The 20,057-nt window shown below is 44.6% G+C and overlaps 1 protein-coding gene across 1 annotated transcript; it reads right to left on the reverse strand.

The window, feature by feature from the left end:
* Positions 1 to 2: 2 nt before the first annotated feature.
* ell (elongation factor RNA polymerase II) lies at positions 3 to 19,947 on the reverse strand. Its single transcript, XM_023954121.2, has 12 exons — positions 19,474 to 19,947; positions 10,770 to 10,814; positions 8,114 to 8,235; positions 7,392 to 7,555; positions 6,746 to 6,996; positions 6,536 to 6,660; positions 5,145 to 5,214; positions 3,883 to 4,432; positions 2,213 to 2,279; positions 1,838 to 2,009; positions 1,709 to 1,753; positions 3 to 1,628 (listed from the first exon to the last, which is right to left on the reverse strand). Exons 1-12 carry the CDS (start codon positions 19,606 to 19,608, stop codon positions 1,524 to 1,526), a joined length of 1,851 nt encoding a protein of 616 aa, XP_023809889.1. The 5' UTR covers positions 19,609 to 19,947; the 3' UTR covers positions 3 to 1,523.
* Between the last annotated feature and the right edge of the window lie 110 nt (positions 19,948 to 20,057).

Here is a 20,057-nt window from a genome sequence, read left to right on the forward strand (position 1 = left end):
AATTTTCCAAACATAACTTTTGAATTCTTTTATTGAAACAAAGATGAATCTCAGTCCCTTGTGGTTTACAAAAGCTTACTTTGGATTGTAGCCCCAACCGTTCACAGCTGATTTTGAAAGCCCTCTTTGTTTCTGCAGCAGCAGGTTTGTATTCAAAACTAAAGAAAAACTACAAAGTACACAACAGGTCATTTTGGCACATTCAGGTTGCACACTGGCACTTGTGTGCTGGTGGGTATTTACTGAAACATTGGTTTATTCAGCATATCAGAGATGTAACACAGCAGCGTTCAGGGGCTTCCAAGGAGAAGGGCGACACTGCAGTCAGAAAAGTTCTGGACCAGGTGTTGGTTCTCACATCCCGTCAGTTCCTGAGATGAACTCAGGAGCATCAAAGTTACATAGAGTTCTCCGGAAACTCCTGTGAAACAACCGAGGCTCATCCAACAGAAAACACAGAACGTTCTTTTGGAGAAAGAGTCAAAACAACCCGAGCTGGAGAAATGACGAGGAGATGAAGAACTTTGGTTTGTCATCAAAATACTGACATGGTTCTGTGCAGCTCTGGTGTTATGGCGAAGTTTTTCCTTTCAACTACAGACAGCATCACAATCATTTATCGTGCCCCCCCTCCCCCCATCTAAGAGCCAGGTCAGAGGAAAAAGTGCTGTTTTTTCATTTCCACATACAACCACTGATAAGAAATGCACTCGTTCTGGTTTAAGTCCGTAGACGGGGGTCCAGGTGAAGCCTCTGTGCTTCGGTCACACCCCCAGGATGAACAAACGTGGCTTCACCCCAACAGTCTAACAGTCGCGTCAGAAGGACCAGGATTCCAGCAGAATCCATGTGGAAGAACTCTGCAAAGTTCTGATGCCGATGAAGAACCGTCGTGTTCTTCAAAAGAACCAGAGGCCTTCATTATGCAACGTGGAGACGATGGAGAACAACAGGGTCCTCAGCAGCTCCAGAAAGAGCTTACCACCCTGCCCTCTTGACGGGAGGGGGCAGAACCCTTGAAGGGACACTAGCATCTGCATATTTCCAACAGAGAAAGACTCCGTCCAACGGGCAAGGCAGCAAACATTCAGGATGAGGACTGAAAGAGACACGGCGTTCCGGTTCTGATCACAAAGAAAAAAAAATAAAGCTCCGGTTGAGGCGAGCCTGCTGGAGTCCAACATTTTCCTGTCTTTAACCCGAAAACAAAAGAAGAAGCATTTGAAGAAACATCTCCTCGTCTCCTCCAAGCTTCAAAGGAGGAAATGAGTGGAAAAGAAAAAGGAACGTTTCGGCGTGCCGTTCGTTCAGACCTCGGTGTGCTGGAGGGGGCGGCTCTAGCAGAGGTGAAGACATCTTCAAGGATGGCAGGACCAAAACAATCAGCATGTGTTCTGTGAAGACCCCCGCTTGAGCTTTGGCCCTAAAAAAAAGGGGGGGGGGGGGGGGGCCCTCATGGCATTTCCTTCTTGGTTGGGTCCGGGTTTCCCTCGTTTGGCTCCGGAGACGACAGCAGACAACATTCAGAGCTGCTGCTGATCAAACTCTGCGATAAGTTTCTTTATATGTGCCAGCTTGTTGTGCAGATATTCACAGCGGTTCTTCTCCTGGCTGTAGTTTGGATTAGTCTGCAACACAAAGAGCGGAGCGCCGTCACCGGATGACCTTCTCCCGTGCCGCTCCCAATCCTCTGAGGTTCTCCACTTACCTTTTTGATTTTATGATATTCTTGAAGAATCTGGTTGTGGATTGTCTGTTGAAAGAGGCGGAGGTGGATAAATGCATCAGAATGAGATGGAAAGCGTCCGCATCCATAGCAATAGCAGCCGGCGTGTACCTTGTACTGCTCCGTGCCTTGTTGCAGCCGTTTCAGCTGGTTGTCGAGCACCGTGAACTGTCGGGTGATGCCTTCTATCCGAGCATGCAGAGCTCTGTACTCGCTGTACTCCGCATTGAAATCGTTCTTATACCTCTGGCGCTGCTCTGGAGAGCGGATCTCTGAGTATTTCCTTTCAACACAACAAAAGACAGCATGTGAGAGTCAGTTCAGTGTCTGCCTGAAGGCCAGATGAAACCCGGACAGCAGGAACCAAACGAGGAGGTGAAGGAGTCGCAGCAAACGAACACGGTCAGAAAATACACAGGTGATGGGTCACCAGGTGAAGCACGCCTCAACATGCAGGGAAAGAAGGAGCTCCACGGCAATACTCACAATAAAAAGTCAGGCGTCTGAGAAGAGGAAGGAGGAACGCCGCTCCTGTCGCAAACGCCGTTCAGACCTGAAACAAGACGGCTGCATTCAGACAGCTCCTTACAGAATCTATACATCAAATCTTTGTCGTTTAAAACAATAATAAAGCTGGACAGCAGAGGTCACACATGATCGCCACACTCTAAACCAGGCGTGTCCAAAGTCCGGCCCATGTTCAATTTCCACCAACCCACAGGCTCCTGTCCTCAAGTCGGTAATGAGCAGGCCGAGTCCTTTGTGATGCTACGTTCACACTGAGCTCGGAAACCGATAAGGTGGACGCACATATATGCACGTTTCGGGGTTCTTTACTGTTGTCTTGTTTGTTTGGACACATATTTCATTTACACTTGATTATCTTGAAGAAATCCAAGGAATCTGGAAAACTTCCCCTGCACTGTTCAGCACCAGGTATTTCTCTCTGAGTCTCACTGGTTGAATTTTGGGTAAAGATGTTCTGGATCCATTTGAGGTGAGTGGATCGGATCCAATCGGGTCGTTCTAAATAAAAATATCCAGTATGAATCAGATCAGGAACCACTAATTATGACATGAATTATGTTAAATAAATCGATCCACCACTAATGCAGACAAATGCAGTTGAGAATAATCAGAATTGTAAATAAAAATGTAGGCGGGGCTTTGTGGAAAAAACATTTACACTGATTGTTGTACTAAAGAACTTTATCAACTCCTCCTTTCTCATTCTTTCCCCTAATTTTAACTTGATAATCTTCATCCTCACTTGCAGTCTTCCTCTTGAACAAACCTCCTCTGCATTGTTCTTTTTGCAATAACTTTTTAAAATAGAAATTATTTTTTTGCTGCATGTTTCACTTCTTCCATTGCATCAGGTTTTATTTTGAACTATTGATCACAATAGTGTTCAGAAAGTCATTTATTGTTTTTCTTGTCAACTTGCACAGAAAAATGCCTCCTTAGCTGTGAATGAACTGAGCGTCCCTGCACACCAAATCGAACGTACCCCGGCTATAACGGGCATGCTCCGCGTTTGTTTAGGGAAGCGACAGAATTAGCGGATAACGTGGGAGGAGAGAGAGTGACGTAGATCCCATGGCGTAGCGGTGATAAGACACTAAAAAGCACAGAGACGCTAACATGAGGAGGAACTCCCAGGCTTCTTGGTGAGGTGTTACGTGTAAAGGCGGAGACTGGTCATGCCAACGGTACCATGGACTGGTTCCGATGGAACCCGTCTCCCAACCCCCACGCGGGTCCCATGCAGGTCAAGCCGTGCGGCAGAGGCGCTGCAGAACGCACCAGCCCCCAATCCCCAGCCTCCCCAGCCCATACAGCCAGGGAGGAGCCAGACTAGATACCATCCCCAAGTCGCAGAACAGAGCCCCAACTCCAAGCAATAAAGCAGCTCTGGTCCCTAGGCACCTGAACCCCAGACCCATCACACAAACCCCATCGCCCACCAAGCACCCCCAACCCCCCCAGAAGGCAGAGTACTCCACCCCCACCCCCATCAGCCCTGGCCAAGCTGGCGGGAAGCGCCAGGCACAGGAAAACCAATCAGGGCGCCCCCCCTCCTGGAATCAGAGGTGACTGGGGCCCAGCCCCGGACGCATGCCCACCCAGGCCCGGATCAGCTACGTAGATCTCACCCGTGAGAGGACCACTGTTGCTTTTACAGGCCTGGGGGGTCTTCTCGCAGCCTCTGTGCGTCTCAGGTGTGTGCTCCTCACCGCTGCTCCTCCCTTTCATCTCCTCTTTCTCCTTGCTTCTCTGCTTGCCTTTGCTCCTCTCTTTGACTTTATGTTTTTTGGACTTCTTTTTGGACTTTTTGAGAGGCAGGGGGTTTTTGTCCTGGGGGGCCATGCTGATGCTCGGAGCGCTGGCAGCCGCCGCCGCGGACACAGACAGGGATGAAGGCTGCGGGCCAATCCTCTCGGACGTGGGTATTTCCTGAGAGTCGCAGTCGCGTCCATTGTGGCTGGAGTCATTGCTGACGTCTGACAGGACCTCAAAAGGGCGGGGGATGTCCAACACAGGAAGCTGCTGAGAGTTGGTCGCTGAGCCGCTGTCTGAGCCCAACTCTGCTCTCCCATTGGTGGAACCCAGTTTGCCGTCAACTGCTGATGCTTTACTGGCGAGGTGGGAGATCCTGGGCTTTTTGTTGGCAAGAGGGTCGATGAAATCGCCGGCAGGCCGTTTCTGTCAGACAGGATGGGAGTTTACAACATGAAGAAAGCAGAAGCCTCCCCAGAACACAGAACAAAATGATCCTAGTTTGTGCAGAAAAGAGTCTGAAGAAACAGAAGAACCTCCACATTAAAGAAAACAAATCTGGATTAAACCGAGGAAAGTAGGGGTTCTAACTGAAACATGGATAAATTGCAGCAGTTGTTCTTGCATATCAAACCCATTCAGGAGAAAACACAGCGATGACGCTGCTGATAAAGTTACAGATGCAGTAGATTCCTTTTTATTATCATTTTATTTGGAAAATACCAAAATAAAATCTAAAGTTCAGAAGAGGCTGAAGTTGGCGTCTGGTTTGGAGCTCCAACTTTGACAGTTAAGGGTCAAGTTAAGAGAAACATTTTAATGTGTTGAACAGAAAAGCTTGTTTAGAAATAAAGTCTAAAGCAGCTGCAGACATTTTACAGAGGATGAAGATTTAATGAATAAAGGTTTTCAGAGTAAAAACGGGTCAAAAGATCTGCAGAGTTTTCTAAATCAGACAGACTGTGAAAAAACCTTTAGCTTAGAAATCCTCCTCTGTGATTTCATCAAACTGTCAGTCATCTTTTTGTAAAAGAACTGCGGTGAATTCAGAGCCGGTGAGCCCCTCATCCACTCTGACAGCAGAGGCCCTGACGGTTGCTCCATGGTGTGTGTGTGTGTGTGTGTGTGTGTGTGTCACCTGAGAAGGAGGACTGCTGGCAGACTCTTTGGGGGGACTCGCAGGGAGAGGATTGGAGCTGTTTTGTCTCCTAATAGAGTTCAAACACAAAGAAAGAAAGATGACAACCACCGACACCAGGTAAACTTTGCAAAGCAGAGCACGGGTGGGGGTTCAGTGAAATGCCGGATCTTCATTTATCCGTCTCTATGGATAATTGAGGAACTGTGCCGCTACTAGGCCTGCACAATATACCGCAAATTTATTGTTATCGGGACAATAAGCTGTGCAATATGCATACCGCAAAAGACGGCGAAAATCGCAATAAATGGTTACCTTGACCCTTGTGCTGTCCTAGGCACTTTAACATTGGGAGTTGGGTCATCTAGACCCACTAGACAGTGCACTGAACCTTTTTTCTTCAATGATTTGTGATCTTCACTGGTGTCCATGGATTACATGAAATCTTTCCACCTTTATCCACCTTTGTCATGGTAGGGATAACATGCCAATGTAAGGGTGGGCTCATCTAAGATAGCACAAGGGTTAAATGTGCTAAAACAAACTCATGGCAGCTTGAAATATTGAATAAATGAAATAAATCCCTTTATGCATTTAACCAATCGGAATGACCCGTTTACCTTGTTGATCAATCAGATGAGCCCTTTTATGTTTGATGTTTGCCTCCTATGTCGACAAGGGTCATTTGGAGTATAATTTTTATACTGTTGCATTGAAATGGAAATTATGTTTTTGGTTGGTTTAAAATTTGTTTATATACACCGCAAATTATATCGTTATCGCAATATTAATCACCAATATCGCATATCGCGAGTTTTCCTCATATCGTGCAGCCCTAGCCGCTACCATTTTTTTTTAACTTTACGTACGCCGCCATGTCCAGTGTTTCCATGGCAACCACTCACCAATCACGAGTGAGCTTGTTGGAAGGGCACACCCCACCACTTGAATGCAGGCTGCATGAAATCTGTCAAATGTTTGGAACTTTAAATGGGGGGACCAGCAGGCTCCGCCTACTTCTATTGAGGCATCTGATTTATAACTTGAATAACTTGAACTACAGAAAAAATATCCTGAAAATAAGGATCATCAAGAAGATGTTAAAAAAGTATCAGATCCAGAAGGGTTTTTCTGACCAATAGAATGACTGAATAACAGCTGTTTATTTCTCTGTAGAAGTCTATGGGATTTTGGCTTCTTGGAACCAGCAGGTACTTCCTGTTTGGAACACCGGGGGGAGGGGTCACTCAGTCCAGTTCTCAGACACAGTCAATGGGCCCAGCAGAGCTCTGTGGGCAGCTGATCAGCAGCAGCTGGTGGTTGAACAGTGGAAAGCTCCAAAGCTTTGAAGCAGTTCTCCTCTGGAGAATCTGACCAACACACAGATGTACCTGGACAGAATCCCTTTGAGAAGCTGCAGGTCTCCTTCAGTGTAGCCGGGCCAGTCCTTCTGGATGTCCTTAAGCAGGAAGTCCTTCAATGTGAAGGTGCTGTCTTTGCTGTTCAGGTTAGCTACCTGGGAAAACACGGCACCATGTTGACATAACCTGGAGCGGTACCTTCAGAGGAGCTTTGACAGGAGCCACAGAGGTGAAACACACCTGTTGCAGGTGACTGTCCAGAGAGTCTTTGTCCAGCTGAGATAGCCCATCTCTCTGCAACCTGAGGATTAGCTCCGGCTTTCTGTAAGGCTTGAGGGCTAAAAGGTGCATGAGGCGCTCGCGGAGGGGTCGCAGCTGCCCCGCCCCTTTCTTCTGAGCACTGCTGGAGATCAGCACTGGCCGGGAAGTCCTCCGAGAAGGAGCCACGTCTGAAGAGGGCGCCACTGGCTTTCGGATTTGGACCTTCTTGCCTTAAAAAGGGTCACAAACAGAATCAAAGGAGATTTAATGAGCAAAGATGTACATGCCCTCTCCCAGTGATAATTGACTAGGGGTGCAAAGGTTTCATAATAAAAACGATTCAATTCGTATCATATTTCCCAAATGAGGTTAAACGTAAAAGTCTTCTTTCTCTTCATAGCCATATTTTCCTTTCACAGTCAAATAATCAATAATCTTCAGTCTTCCGTCTGTTAAGTTGTGGCTGTAAAAGCTTCAAACCTGACCGGATGCTCGTTAAAGTCAAGCTCCACAGCTCTGAATTCTTCTGTGTCTTCATCATCAAATCCACATGTGGACATTTTTAAAGGAGGTCATCTGAGGACGTCGCTCTGAAAGGTTTGCCGGGGTTTGGGAGCTAACTCACCTACATATCTTCCCCCAGGCTTAATGACGATGGCACCCCGGCTGCGAGTTTCCTCCTCCACCTGGGCCATGTTTTCCCGGGCTTTTTGGTATGAATCGTCAGTGGCGCGGACGATTATTTTTTCCTGGATTCCACCCAAACAATCCAGCTGAATACTCCCTTCACTGCAAAACACAGAGGGACAGCTCAGCAGCAGACAAGCCTGCAGGAAACGACAAGAAACACAAACTAGCAGATGGAAAAGTACCGACGATCTGCAGACATGTCAGGCTTCAGAGACGGTTTCCCCCCCATGAAACAGTAGACACCTTTAGGGCAGAGCTATTGTTCTGGCGGTTTTGGGTTCCTCTGATGAGCAGAACATGAAGTGAAGCTGAGCTGGAACTGCAGCCTCCAGAGGACTGTATGAACTCTGCTGCCCTCACTTACTTTAAGGATCAAAGACCATTAATCTGGAGACGTGTTATTAAATCAAATATTAGAAACCTGGAAAATTCAGGGCATTTGCCTTAGACTGTTTTCATCTCTGCTAAAGCTACTTTAGCCCGTTTCCCTCAGAGATGCATCACCTGAGGCTGATTTTAGAGTCAAAGCTCTGAATCTAAAATGAAACAAAGCGTCAAATCATTCCGATTTCAGAGAAATCACTCATTCATGTAGATAAAACGTCAGTCTTTTCGACACTGAACATAACCGAGTAGGCTAAGCAGCAGAGGCCTCACCTGCTGATGTACTGCTGGATGCAGTCAAAGCTGCCTTGAGGGTTATCTCTGCCCACATTTGTCACGTCGAAGGTGAACGTTTGCAACTCGCTGCCGTTCTCTGACTGAGGGATCAACATTTTCTGTAGAAAAGGGAGAGAAACTTTCAGAGTCACAGTAAAACCAAACAAAGACAACATCTTGTTGAATGGACTGAATACATTTCCCCTACACCCCTAGTGTCCATTTTCAGAAATGATTGGATGATACGGAGTCCTTAAAGGGCATAATCCTGCTTTCATAGAAATAACTATTAAATCAATTATTAGTACTTTAATCTGGCATCTTTTTAGGCTTAAATCATTTTTCACAAGAAGCTGACTGATTTGCAATCCGACGTGTTGTCATGGTAACCTGCAGATGGTATATGAGGACTAACCAATGGAGGAAACGTCATGGTCAGTGATCCAAAGCATAATTTCAGAGGAGAGTTCTCCTAATGGAGACCCTGCAGCCAATCAGAATCCAGTATTCACTAGGACCACGGGATAAATCCATGTAAACCTAAAGATGCTTGGCGTCTGAATGCTCACGCCGTTTGTGACAGGATCCCAAACTGAGTTTCACATATTTAACATAAACCCCTCATGTAGCTGTCCAAACACAAGAAAGACGGTTGTTTAATAAAAACCACTGACACTCCACTTTTAGCTGTGACCAGTTTCTTTGGCTTCATTACTTGACTTACCTTCAGTACAGTAATCATTTCATTACTGTACTTTTAATATAAAGTAATGAAAGATTTTCAGCCACGAGGTCAGTTGGTGCAGCGCTAACCAGATTAGCTTCATGTCATGAAGGAAACATAGATAATCCAACGATCAAAACAGATTTCCTTTGACTTTGCAGAAATAGTTTTTTTCTAGAAACATTTTGGAAACAAACAAAAACAAGGCGACAGTCCTGGAGAACTGAAATGCTCAGAGGAAGAATCGCAGCCCAAACTGGATCGACAGTTTGCTCTCCCAGTTTCCAAGGCTTGTTGTAATCAAAGGCCCGGCAAACGCAGGTCAACAGAAGAAAGGACAGAATGACTCAACCCACTGAGTCGTCATATAGGGAGGACGGTGTGAAGAGAATCCTCCGCAACAAATGGCTCATGCAGCACCAACGTTTCTACCAAAACCACAGGCTTTTCTAATTCCTCATTTCCTTTTAAAGACGGGTCATTTCCTACCTGCCTCAGGAGAACATAAAGAAAAATGTTAAGTTCTGCACCAACAGTGCATGCCGAACATAAAGTTTACAGTCTGAAGTGTCTTCTAAAAATAGATTTATTTCAATAAAATATCAATTACATACACTTCTGCCTGTCAGAAAAACACTGCATGCTTTACTGTTACTCCAATAATTCTTTGAAAGACAACTTTTCCATTTTTTTTGGAATATTATTTTGAAGACACTTTCTTCTTCCTAAAGTGATAAAATCATCTAAAACATGATTTGAACTGATGTCAACAAAAAACAGCTGATCAGCTCTGAAAAATAACCGTTGTCTCAGACTCAGAGCTACTGCTGGGTCACGAAGGATTCCTCATCGCTGCAGCTTTAGCTCAGAGTTTCTGAGGAAGAGGCTGAAGCTGAGGAAAACGAGAAAGCTGAAGCACAAGATGAGGAAGAGGCTGAAGCTGAGGAAGAGGCTGAAGCTGAGGAAGAGGCTGAAGCTGAGGCTGAAGCTAAATCGAAGCTCAAGCAGAGGCTGAAGCTAAGCTGGCTCCAAAAACACCCAGAACCAGGAAAAGAAGCAGAAAAGATGTGGAACATGAAAGTGCACCAGATTCCAGGACTTCCTGGTTGGTTCAGAGGGGGCGGTCCTCAGAACAGGTCATGTACCTTAAACATAAATTATTTGGTGGAATTAAAACAGAAAATCCAGGGAAGCTTTTAAAAGAGTTTCTGACTTTAATCACCTACAGCTCTCTCTGATGAGAAGGAGACACAAAAACTCCTGAAGCTTCGTCTCTGCACTTCCAGGTTCTATATCACACAGGCCACTTGAGGTCACCTGAGGTCACCGGTGTAGTCATTACAGGCAGACGAGGGCAGCCTTTAGTCCTACAGGTTTTCCACACTACTAAACCTGTTTTTCCAACTAAATTTGTTCTGCTGTGTGAACGTAAACATGACCCCCCCCCCCCCCCCCCCCCGCCCCCTTCATTATTTTAACAGGGGTCAACATGCTAAGACAACAGAGAGCAAAGCAGATCAGAGATGACACTAAATTTAAATTAAGAGGCTGTTCCCCTTAAACCACAGAGACATGCTGGTCATAAAAACAGAAAACTAACCGTTATTTTACTGCTGTATGTATCTAAGGATGCTCAGTGTGGGTCCTTAGGCAAGAGCCTTTAAACTTCTGACTAACTATGTAGCCTCACAAGGGGGCCCCGAGTCTGGGTCTTCCTGTGCCGGTCCCCAGCTGGGATAAAATACAGGGTCGTGTCAGGAAGGACATCCAGAATAAAAACCTCTGTCAGACCACCTGTGCAAATCAGTGAAAGCTGATTCGCTGTGGTAAACCCTGAAGAGATGTGCCGATAGGTGAACAACATTTAAAGATCCTCCCAGAGTTCACCTCTGATTTAACACCGAAAGGAAGGTGAGCTCCTGTTCTTACCCCTTGGTTTCCATTAAATCTGATCAGCAGTTGAGAGGACCGGACCTGCAAAGATCAAAGGACAAAGGTTAGAATGTGCAACTATGCAACTGAACAAAACAGCTCAACGATGATCACCCAGGACAGGTAGGCAGTCTGTCACAGGACACGCAATCACTCCCACAAACACTCACATATGCAAACCTAAGGACACTTTGGAGTCACCAATGCTCCTGTGAAGCCAGTTTTTAGACTGGGGGGAGGAAGCCGCAGCGCCCGGAGAAAACCCAAACATGCACAAGGAGAACATGCAAACTCCAAACAGAAAGAACCCAGGCAGGATTCAAACCTTTTGGAATTCAAACTTTTTTTTTTTTAAACTACGTCTGGAGGTTCTCTGTATTTTATATTAGAAAACAGGACAAACACGATTACGCCTTTATTTTGGTAAGATGACCCCGAACCTGCACAGCTTCCTGAATTATGGCCATGTTTCCATGTAAAGTCATGAATGATGATGACCAGATCTGAATGATTGTCATGGCAACCAGTTCACAAAGCTGAAGTCCCGGGGTTGGTCAGTCTTAATGAAATTAGTTGTTTTGTTGTGAAATCTGAACAGAGCTGGGCCAGAACCACAGCTGCCCCCAACCCCCAATACTGCCACCATCAGCTGGTTGGTCTGAATGGGCTGCTGACCTATCACTATTCTGTGGGAACCCAGCCCAGAATGTTCCAACCTAAGAGGTACAGGCTGTGGATCTGCCCCACAATGCAATGAGAACAGAGCAGGAACAAGGACCTTACACGGCCGGAACATAGAACAGCAACGGAACATAGACGGAACAGCGATCTCACACGGACAGAACAGAGACGGAACAGTGACCAACATAGATAGAACATAGACGAAACAGCGATGGAACAGACTGAACACACAGTCTAAAACAACTGTCCCCAGCCCCCGGGCCGCAGACCGGTACCAATCCGTGGGTCATTTGGTACAGGGCCGCACAGAAAGAATAAATACCTTGCATTACTTCCGTTTTATTTATTTCAGAATCTGAAAGATGTTTTATTTTGAAAAATTGCCAGATTCTCTGTTATATCCATCTATGTCACTCTTGACGCAGGCCAAGGCGCTCTTCTCGGCCACGTGATAGGTTACCGCTAAAATAAAACCCAGCAGCTAGCAAAATTAGTAAAATACAAATGTCTTTGGAAAGTTTCTTTGCCAAGGGGAAACGTCCAGCCAGGAGACAGAAGAGGAGCCTACAACTTCCCAAAAAAAAGCTACATTTGATAGACAGTACTTCTTTTTGCATCATGAGTGTGGGAAGGGGGGAGTATAATGACACCTGTGCGATGTACAATGACTTGCGTATTAAAGCAAAAGCTCAGAGCTTGGAATTTCACGTTTCTGGTCCTCCTTCATTGTAGCGTCGGTACAATTCACTACAAAGACCGGTCCGTGAAAACTTTGTCTGACGTCATGCCGATCTGTGGCATGAAAAAGGTTGGAGACCACTGGTCTAGGATGTAGATCCTGTAACACCCCCCCCCAGCAAAAGCCTGCTTCCAATCATCGAGGACTTTAAAGTCTTTTTGTATTTAACAGCTGCAACAAAAAAAATCCTAGAACAAATCAATCTGAAGGTTTGATCGCCGTAGGTTAGATGGTAGACATGTTTAATATGCAGGTTAGATGGTATACATGTTTAATATGCAGGTTAGATGGTAGACATGTTTACTCCGTAGGTCAGCTGAAGGGACGGTGGTGCCACAGAGGTCAGGTGTTCCTCTGCACTGATCAGATGTTCAACCTTTCTAGAATTTCAGGAGTGGAGGGAGAACGTCGTGTCGTGCACTCTGCCAAGAATAAATGGTACAAGATGTTTCTGCGTCAGTATGAGCCCAGATGGTTCTGGAGCAGGTCTAAAGCCCAACTCTGCATGTCTGTCAGCTTCAGAACTTGTAGAGTTCTCCTCTGAACCTGAAACTGCTTTTAACGGGTTTCCTATGGTAAAAACCCAGTTCAGTTCACACTTTCCAACAGCAACTAATAAAAGATAACAGTGAAAACAAAGGGCTGTCAAAAAAAAACAAAAAAAAACACAAAAAAACCCAGAAAGAACCAGAATCACTTCAACCAAATGCAAAGAATAAAAGAATTAAATATTTTCAGAAATCCCCCTGAACTTAAATGACTTTTAGCAGGTTTTAATCCTCATCATTTTAGGTTTTCTCAGAAAGGCAAATGTATTTCACAATGTCATTGCACTTTTGTAGGACTTTGAAGGTTGCAGAGAGATTCTTCAGTAGCAAATGGGAAACAGGTGTCAGTCACTGAGTGGTCTGGCGGTCAGGAGCACGCGCTACGCCAACATTCAGCGACTGAAGTCGTTTGCAGAAAATGCTCTTCACTTTTCATTTGTTCCTTATAAAAATGTTGAAAGGCTAAAGATCTTTGATGAAGATGACCATCTCACCAAAGGTGAAGTCTCATTTAAAGGATGAGTTCTTTTGATTTAATTTTGTTTTTGCTGTTTGAAGAACAGAACAGACTTAGCATTTTTGTGTGAACCCCTACAGTCTTCATGGTGGTACCAACAATGACAGGACGGGTCACTGGGTCTCATTGGGTTTCCACCATGTCAGAGAAAGTGACACACAGAATCCTGTTCCAGATAAAATACCTGTAATTGAGCAGCAGAAAAATGAGAAGTTAAGGAGAAAAATATTTCAAAATAAAAGTTTATGGTAGTTTTTTTTTAATTATGTGAAAATAAAAAGCTGAGTAGAATCCAAAGAGATATAACAGAACAAAGGAAGAGAGGAACTCTGCAATGTTTCAAAGATGTTTATCTCATTGACCACGACAGACCTCCCCCCCACCAATACAACTCTTCCTCATTCTCCCTTTCTGTTTCCACCAACACCAACCTTAAACAAGACTCTGAACATCTGAGCTTCATACTCGACAAATGTTTACAGTTTGTCATCTGGAAAGGATCATTTTAGGACTGAAATTCAAATATAAAATTTCCAAATGTGCTGCAGCCAAATTACAAAATACTTTTTTCTTCAATAAATAATACATTTCAACCCTGTGACAGTCTTCCTCCTCAATTCTATTAGGATGACAACTGTATTTCTCTTCAGTCATTCTTTAAGCAGAAAATTCTAGATATCCATCAGCATCTCCATTCCTCCACCTCTGCTCCCATCCCTTCTGAATCTTTTTCTGCTCCCCGATCCCGGTGAAATATCCCACCTCATCCATAAGTCCAAACCATCAACATGTCTGCTCGATCCACTCCAAAACATCACTGGATAAATCCTGCCTCCCTTCTCTTCTCCGCTTTATTTTAAACCAATCCTTAAAAACATTTCCTTTAGTAATCTTTGTCCTATTTCCAATTTTACCTTCATCTCCAAAAAATAGTCGCCTCCTAACTTCACCATCATGTCAATCAAAGCGATCTCTTTGAACCCTTTCAATCCGGTTTTCGCCCCCTTCATAGCACTGAAACTGCTCTAAAAAAACAAACAAACACAGGTGACCTCTCCTAGCAACTGACTCTGGACTCATCACCATCCTCATCCTACTTGACTTGAGCGGCATTTGACAACATACAGTGGTGGACAAAATTGTTGGTACATCTCAGTTAAAGAAAGAAAGTCCACAATGCTCACTGAAATGACTTGAAACGTTCAAAAGTAACAATAAATTTAAACTTATTGAAAATTAAATAATCAAAGTCAGCCATTACTTTTGAGTTGTTGATTATCAGAATTATTTAGTCTTCAGACTAAAGACACTCATCTTTTTTTTTCAGCGTAAATGAAAGCTGAATGAGAACTCAGATCTGCTTAAAAACTAACTTCTAATCGTTAAAAGGTTTCAAAGCAAAGACAGCGGCGCCCGTGGAATGGCGTGTTTTGGAAGCAGGTGAGGACATCAGGTCGGCCTGGTCGCTCGCCGCAGGAACAGAGTGACAGGATTCTGGGATCTGCTGAACCTGCGGTTCTTCCTTAAAAAAACCTTAGTGCTAGCACAAAACAGCCACCATGTCTTCACCCATAATTCCTACATGGGAACAGGCAGAGCTTCATAACCATCTGCATCCTCCATCCTCAGTATGCGGGCCTCACTCCTAAATATGCAAATGAGCTAAATAAAAGACTTCCTTAAATTCACCTCTGCTCGCCGTTAAAGAGGGTTTCGTTTGTGTGATGAAATGATTCAAAAACTTCCATCAAGTTTGAACTAGTAAATGAAGAATGATTGTTGATTCTTACTGCAGGGTTCTGGTTTCCTTCCTCAGAAGAACCGAGACGTTCTGCTGAGTTATGAAAAGTTCAGAGGAATGAAGAGGATGAGTCGCAGTGAAGATATGTGAAAGGACAGAGGAAGCTGGACTGATGTCAGAGGAACATCTGTGAACCACAGAATGGAAGAGGGCCACAGATGTTTGGTTGGAGGATGTTTCTGAAGAAGAACTGAGAAGGTCAGACGGATCCTGAGATCCTGTTGTTGGTTCAGAGACAGGAGGCAGAGCCGGAGGAGGCAGCACAGATGAAGATGTTGAGGTTCTCTTTGGGACCAGAATAGACCTGGATTGAATCCATCAGAGGAACTGGGATGATGCTGGGAAAAGGATTTTGAGGTTGGAGCTACAAGGAAAGAGGTCTAGAGGAAGACCAAGGAGGAGAATCATGGATGGAGAGGAGGAAGAGGACATGAGGGAGGAGGAGGAGGAGGTCAGATGCAGGCGGGCGATTCTCTAGCTAAACAATGATCAGGAACCTTTTTCATTTCTTCACCAACATCCAAACCAGTAACATGTGGGTCTCTGGTTCCCACCATTTGCATCCTCGTGTACACAAAAAAGCAGACATTACACACAGGAAGTATTCAGTACGGTATGGTATACAGTACATTACTGGTTCTGTTTTGGTAATACTGTTCACAGGAAGTTAAGCAAGAATAAATAAGTACTATAACTTCTTATTCAAATCTGAAGGAGCTTTAGGCTCCAGGACCAACATATTACACACTGGAAGGAATTTAGGTCATTTTTGTTTCATACAACAGACTCGTGTCACATGTCAAACGCTCCTCCTCTTAACCCAGATGAAGCTGGGCCCCAGCCGTGTTAGACTAATGAGGAAGTTTAAGAACGAGCTCAGAAAGCAGGCCGGAGCTGCAGATCATCGTTCAGATTCCAGCTTCAGGCAGAAATATGCAGTCAAACATCCCAATGACGCTTTGGAATATGCAAAGCTGGCTCTAATCTGGACCATTGACCAGGAAACGCCTCCGTTTGGACTGTGGAAATGTCAACATGTGACATAACTTCACATTTGTGTTCAACAGCAACACAACTAAGTGTTTATGAGAAACTATGCATATCTGCAAAAAGGCTTCAATTACAAATAAACCTTCTGACTCTAACCTCCAACTACAGGGTCTGCAATCTGTAACAGTAAAAGATCCATTTGAGCAACTTTATTAAAACCTAATAGGAGACGCAAATTCTTATTTTTACCTTTAGGAAAACGGGATAATACCTTGATTTTCTTATAATAAATGTTTTTTTTTTCTTTTTTGGCTTAAATAAAAGGAGAAATATAGAGAGGAACTAGCATTTTCTCAAAATGTGAAATTACTTTTTGACTTTTGACAGAAGCTCATATAAAAGTTGCCCTGTCCCAAACAGGACCATGCCAGTGCAGCTAATGTTCTACAAAAGGTTTAAGCAGGGCGGGAGAATCAGGAGATTTTCTCTGGATATACTTCAGGTCCACTTTGGTGAGCAGTCATCCTTTTTGTTAATCACCACTGCTGACCTGAACATAAACATGAATTCATGGGTTTATGACCCAGAAGAAAAGTACATAAAGAAAACCCAAATCTATAGATTTGAACATCTGCCCTCCAGACAGGAACTAACATTGCTGTCCAGCAGAAGATATTCTGTTTTTCTGTGTAAAGTAGTGCTATGATTTGGATCGTAGACTTTGTTGATGTAGTTGCCTCAAAAGTTAAATAACTGCCCCTCTGGGGAGGTATTACAGTTACCGGTATTTAAAATCTACAAAATCTGACCAAAAAAACAAATGAACGTGCACTGCAAATTGCAAATAAAAAATGATTCTTGGGCAAAAACAACAAAGGTCAGACCTGCACAGCAGCAACAGTCTAAACTAGCAGAAGAAACTCAGAGAATTTGCTTTTAGTTTCTAGCTTATTCACAGGATGATGACAAAATGAATGTTTGTTCTGAAAAACATTAACATTTATTTGTAGAATTCATACTTTGTTTTTAAATGGCACTGATCAAACAGCTCAGTGATGTATTTTATTCTGTTTATTTGCTTTAATGTTCGGTTTAGTTTTTAATATAGATACTTTTTCTTATCCGGAAAAAAAATGTTCCTTCAGTGCATCTGTTATGTTTTAAGGATGACAGGAAATAAATATTTACATCTAAACAACCTGCTAATGATTACACATTTCTCTCATGAGCAACACTGTTCAAATTTGACAAGAGCAGTTATTTGGATTCTATGAAACCGTGTTTCCACGCTCTACAGCTGCAGGCCACACAAGAGACTTGTGTTGAAGAAGGTCTAGTGAACAACGTGGGTTGGTCAATTACTCTACCACCTCACACAGTGGGGCAAAAATGTATTCAGTCAGCCATCAACTGTGCAAGTTCTCCCACTTAAAAAGAGGAGAAGCCTGCAATTTTGATCATAGGTAGACCACAACTATGAGAGACAACACAAGGGAAAGAAATCCAGAAAATCACATCCAGTTGGCTCGTCTGTGCATCACTGCTCTAGAGGAGATCTGCATGGAGGAATGGGCAAAAATACCAGGAACAGTTTGGGAAAAACTTGTGAAGATGTACAGAAAACGTTTGAATGCTGTCATTGCCAACAGAGGGCATCTAACAAAGTATTAAGTTGAAATTTTCTCATTGACCAAATGTGTATTTTCCGCCATAATTTGCAAATAAATTCTTTAAAAATCAGACAATGTGATTTTTTTTCTCATTTTGTCTTTCATAGTTGAGGTTTACCTATGATGAAAAAGTACAGGCCTCTCATCTTTGAAAGTAGGAGAACTCGCAAAATCGGTGGCTGACTGAAAACTTTATTGCCCCACTGTATCATTTGTGTGTCTGAAGGGTCCAACGTGGTAATTTGGCGATTGACTAGTTCTGAGCATGCTCTGTATGGTTCCGAGCAGGAAGTTTCAGATGCTTGAGATGTTTCCTAAAGTATTGCTCTGAAAATGTGTGAATGACAGGAGTGGAAATACCTGTAGTTCTGCTTCACAGGTATGAACCTGCGTTAGAAGTTTCAGGTTTAAACCAAACAAGTTTTCAGAACGTTTCATACACCTGAGACAGTCACCTGTCGGCGAGGAACGACTGAAAAAAGAACTAGAAAGGAGATTTTGGGGAAGAACTTTAAACCTGTTGATCACATTTGGGTCTCCTCAGCTTCTTCTACGTGTTTCAGCTCTTTTTTCGCTGTTTCAGCTAAATTGCTGTGTTTCAGCTTCATGAACGCTGCGTTTCAGCTTGATGAATGCTGTGTTTCAGCTCCATCAATGCTGTGTTTCAGCTTGATGAACGCCGTGTTTCAGCCTCATCGTCGCTGTATTTCAGCTACTTCTACAGTTTTTCAGCTTCATTAACGTTGTGTTTCAGCTCCATCAACGCTGTGCTTCAGCTTCTTGAACAGTGTTTCAGCCTCATCATCGCCATGTTTCAGCCTCATCGTCGCAGTGTTTTAACTTGATGAAAGCCATGTTTCAGCTCCATCAATGCTGTGTTTCAGCTCCATCAATGCTGTGTTTCAGCTTGATGAACGCCGTGTTTCAGTCTCATCGTCGCTGTATTTCAGCTACTTCTACAGTTTTTCAGCTTCATTAACGTTGTGTTTCAGCTCCATCAACGCTGTGTTTTAGCTCCATCAACGCTGTGTTTTAGCTTCATAAACGCTGCGTTTCAGCCTCATAGTCACTGTGTTTCAGCTTCTTGAATGCCTTATTGTCGCTGTATTTCAGCTACATCTACAGAGTTTTTCAGCTTCATAAACGCTGTGTTTCAGCTTCTTGAACGTTGTGTTTCAGCCTTATCGTTGCTGTATTTCAGCTACATCTACAGAGTTTTTCAGCTTCATTTATGTTGTGTTTCAGCTCCATGGCTTGGTTTCATGGTCTGCAGCTCCTGAAGTTGGACATCCAGCCTGTTCCTGCTGTCCAGTTGCTTCCTGTCAAATATTTATAGAAGCTGAAACTCTAGAAACTCCCACGGGAGGGGAGGGGAGGGGAGGGGGGGGGGGGAGTAATGAATGACCACCGTGGACACGAGAAAGCCTGGACTTTTCTGGTTGATCACTTTGAGGAGGTGAGGTGGGGGGGGGGGATGGTCAGCGTGTGTCATGAGGTTGTCGGAGTCTGTAGTCTCAGCTGAAACATGTCAGTCATGGGGGGCTGGGGGCTAATAAAGTTTGGAACCGCCCGCTCCTTGACCGGACACGGCTCCACCAAATACCCCCAAAGTTACAGCTGTTGCGTCACGAGACTGTTTAATCACAGCCCGAACGCGGAACCGAGCCGCAGACCGGGGCGGACGGAAGTCCCTCTAAACAGTTAACAGGCTGACAGGAGTGCGCGTGGAGAGTTCTGCTGCCCGTGCCCGCTTACCTGCGTGGCCCGGTATCCCTCGAAGGCCCGCAGCGCGCTGTCGGTGAGCCGGACGTGGAGGACGCTGACGCTGCTGCCGCGGCTCACTCTTCCACAGGACAGTCCGTAAACCCGCTCCTCCTGCAGAGACGCCATCTTGCCACCGTTCCCTGCACGCGCACACGCACGGCAACGCTCTGCCGTAAAGCGAGAACTCCGCCGCTTTTCACTGACAGTTCAACCAGCGCCGAAGTCAGCGCGCGGCAACCGAGCGGCTCGCGCGCGTGACCACACGTCTGAGGGACGACCGGCATCCCTCCACGGCTCCTTACAAAAAGTCTCTTCACCACCGGTCCGGTTTAGTCCCCAGAGTTCTCGAATCTCTGCTCCTTCCGGTAATGACTGACATTTCGGAGGGGGGGGGCAAACTTTACCTTTCCCAGCAAACGCGTGAAAGATGGCTGGGGTTATGACGTCACCCACACGTCATTGTCTGGGGGCGCGGACCGGAAATCCCGATGAGCTGGGAATGTGTTGTTGTTTTTTATTAGAACTTCAAAAGATGATACACACATTCACATAACTACAACAAAAAAGAAATAAAA

Source organism: Oryzias latipes, chromosome 4 (assembly GCF_053564925.1).
Source record: "Oryzias latipes strain Hd-rR chromosome 4, Olatipes_Hd-rR_3.1".
NCBI lineage: Eukaryota > Metazoa > Chordata > Actinopteri > Beloniformes > Adrianichthyidae > Oryzias > Oryzias latipes.

Bases quoted from the DNA above. Each gene is read 5' to 3' on its own strand.
- ell (XM_023954121.2), bottom strand. From the start codon at position 19,608: ATGGCGTCTCTGCAGGAGGAGCGGGTTTACGGACTGTCCTGTGGAAGA. The intron at 2,280-3,882 runs GTGAGATCTACG...GTCTTGTTTCAG, and splicing joins CAACAGTGGTCCTCTCACGG to GTCTGAACGGCGTTTGCGAC. The intron at 1,629-1,708 runs GTAAGTGGAGAA...TTTGTGTTGCAG, and splicing joins AATATCATAAAATCAAAAAG to ACTAATCCAAACTACAGCCA.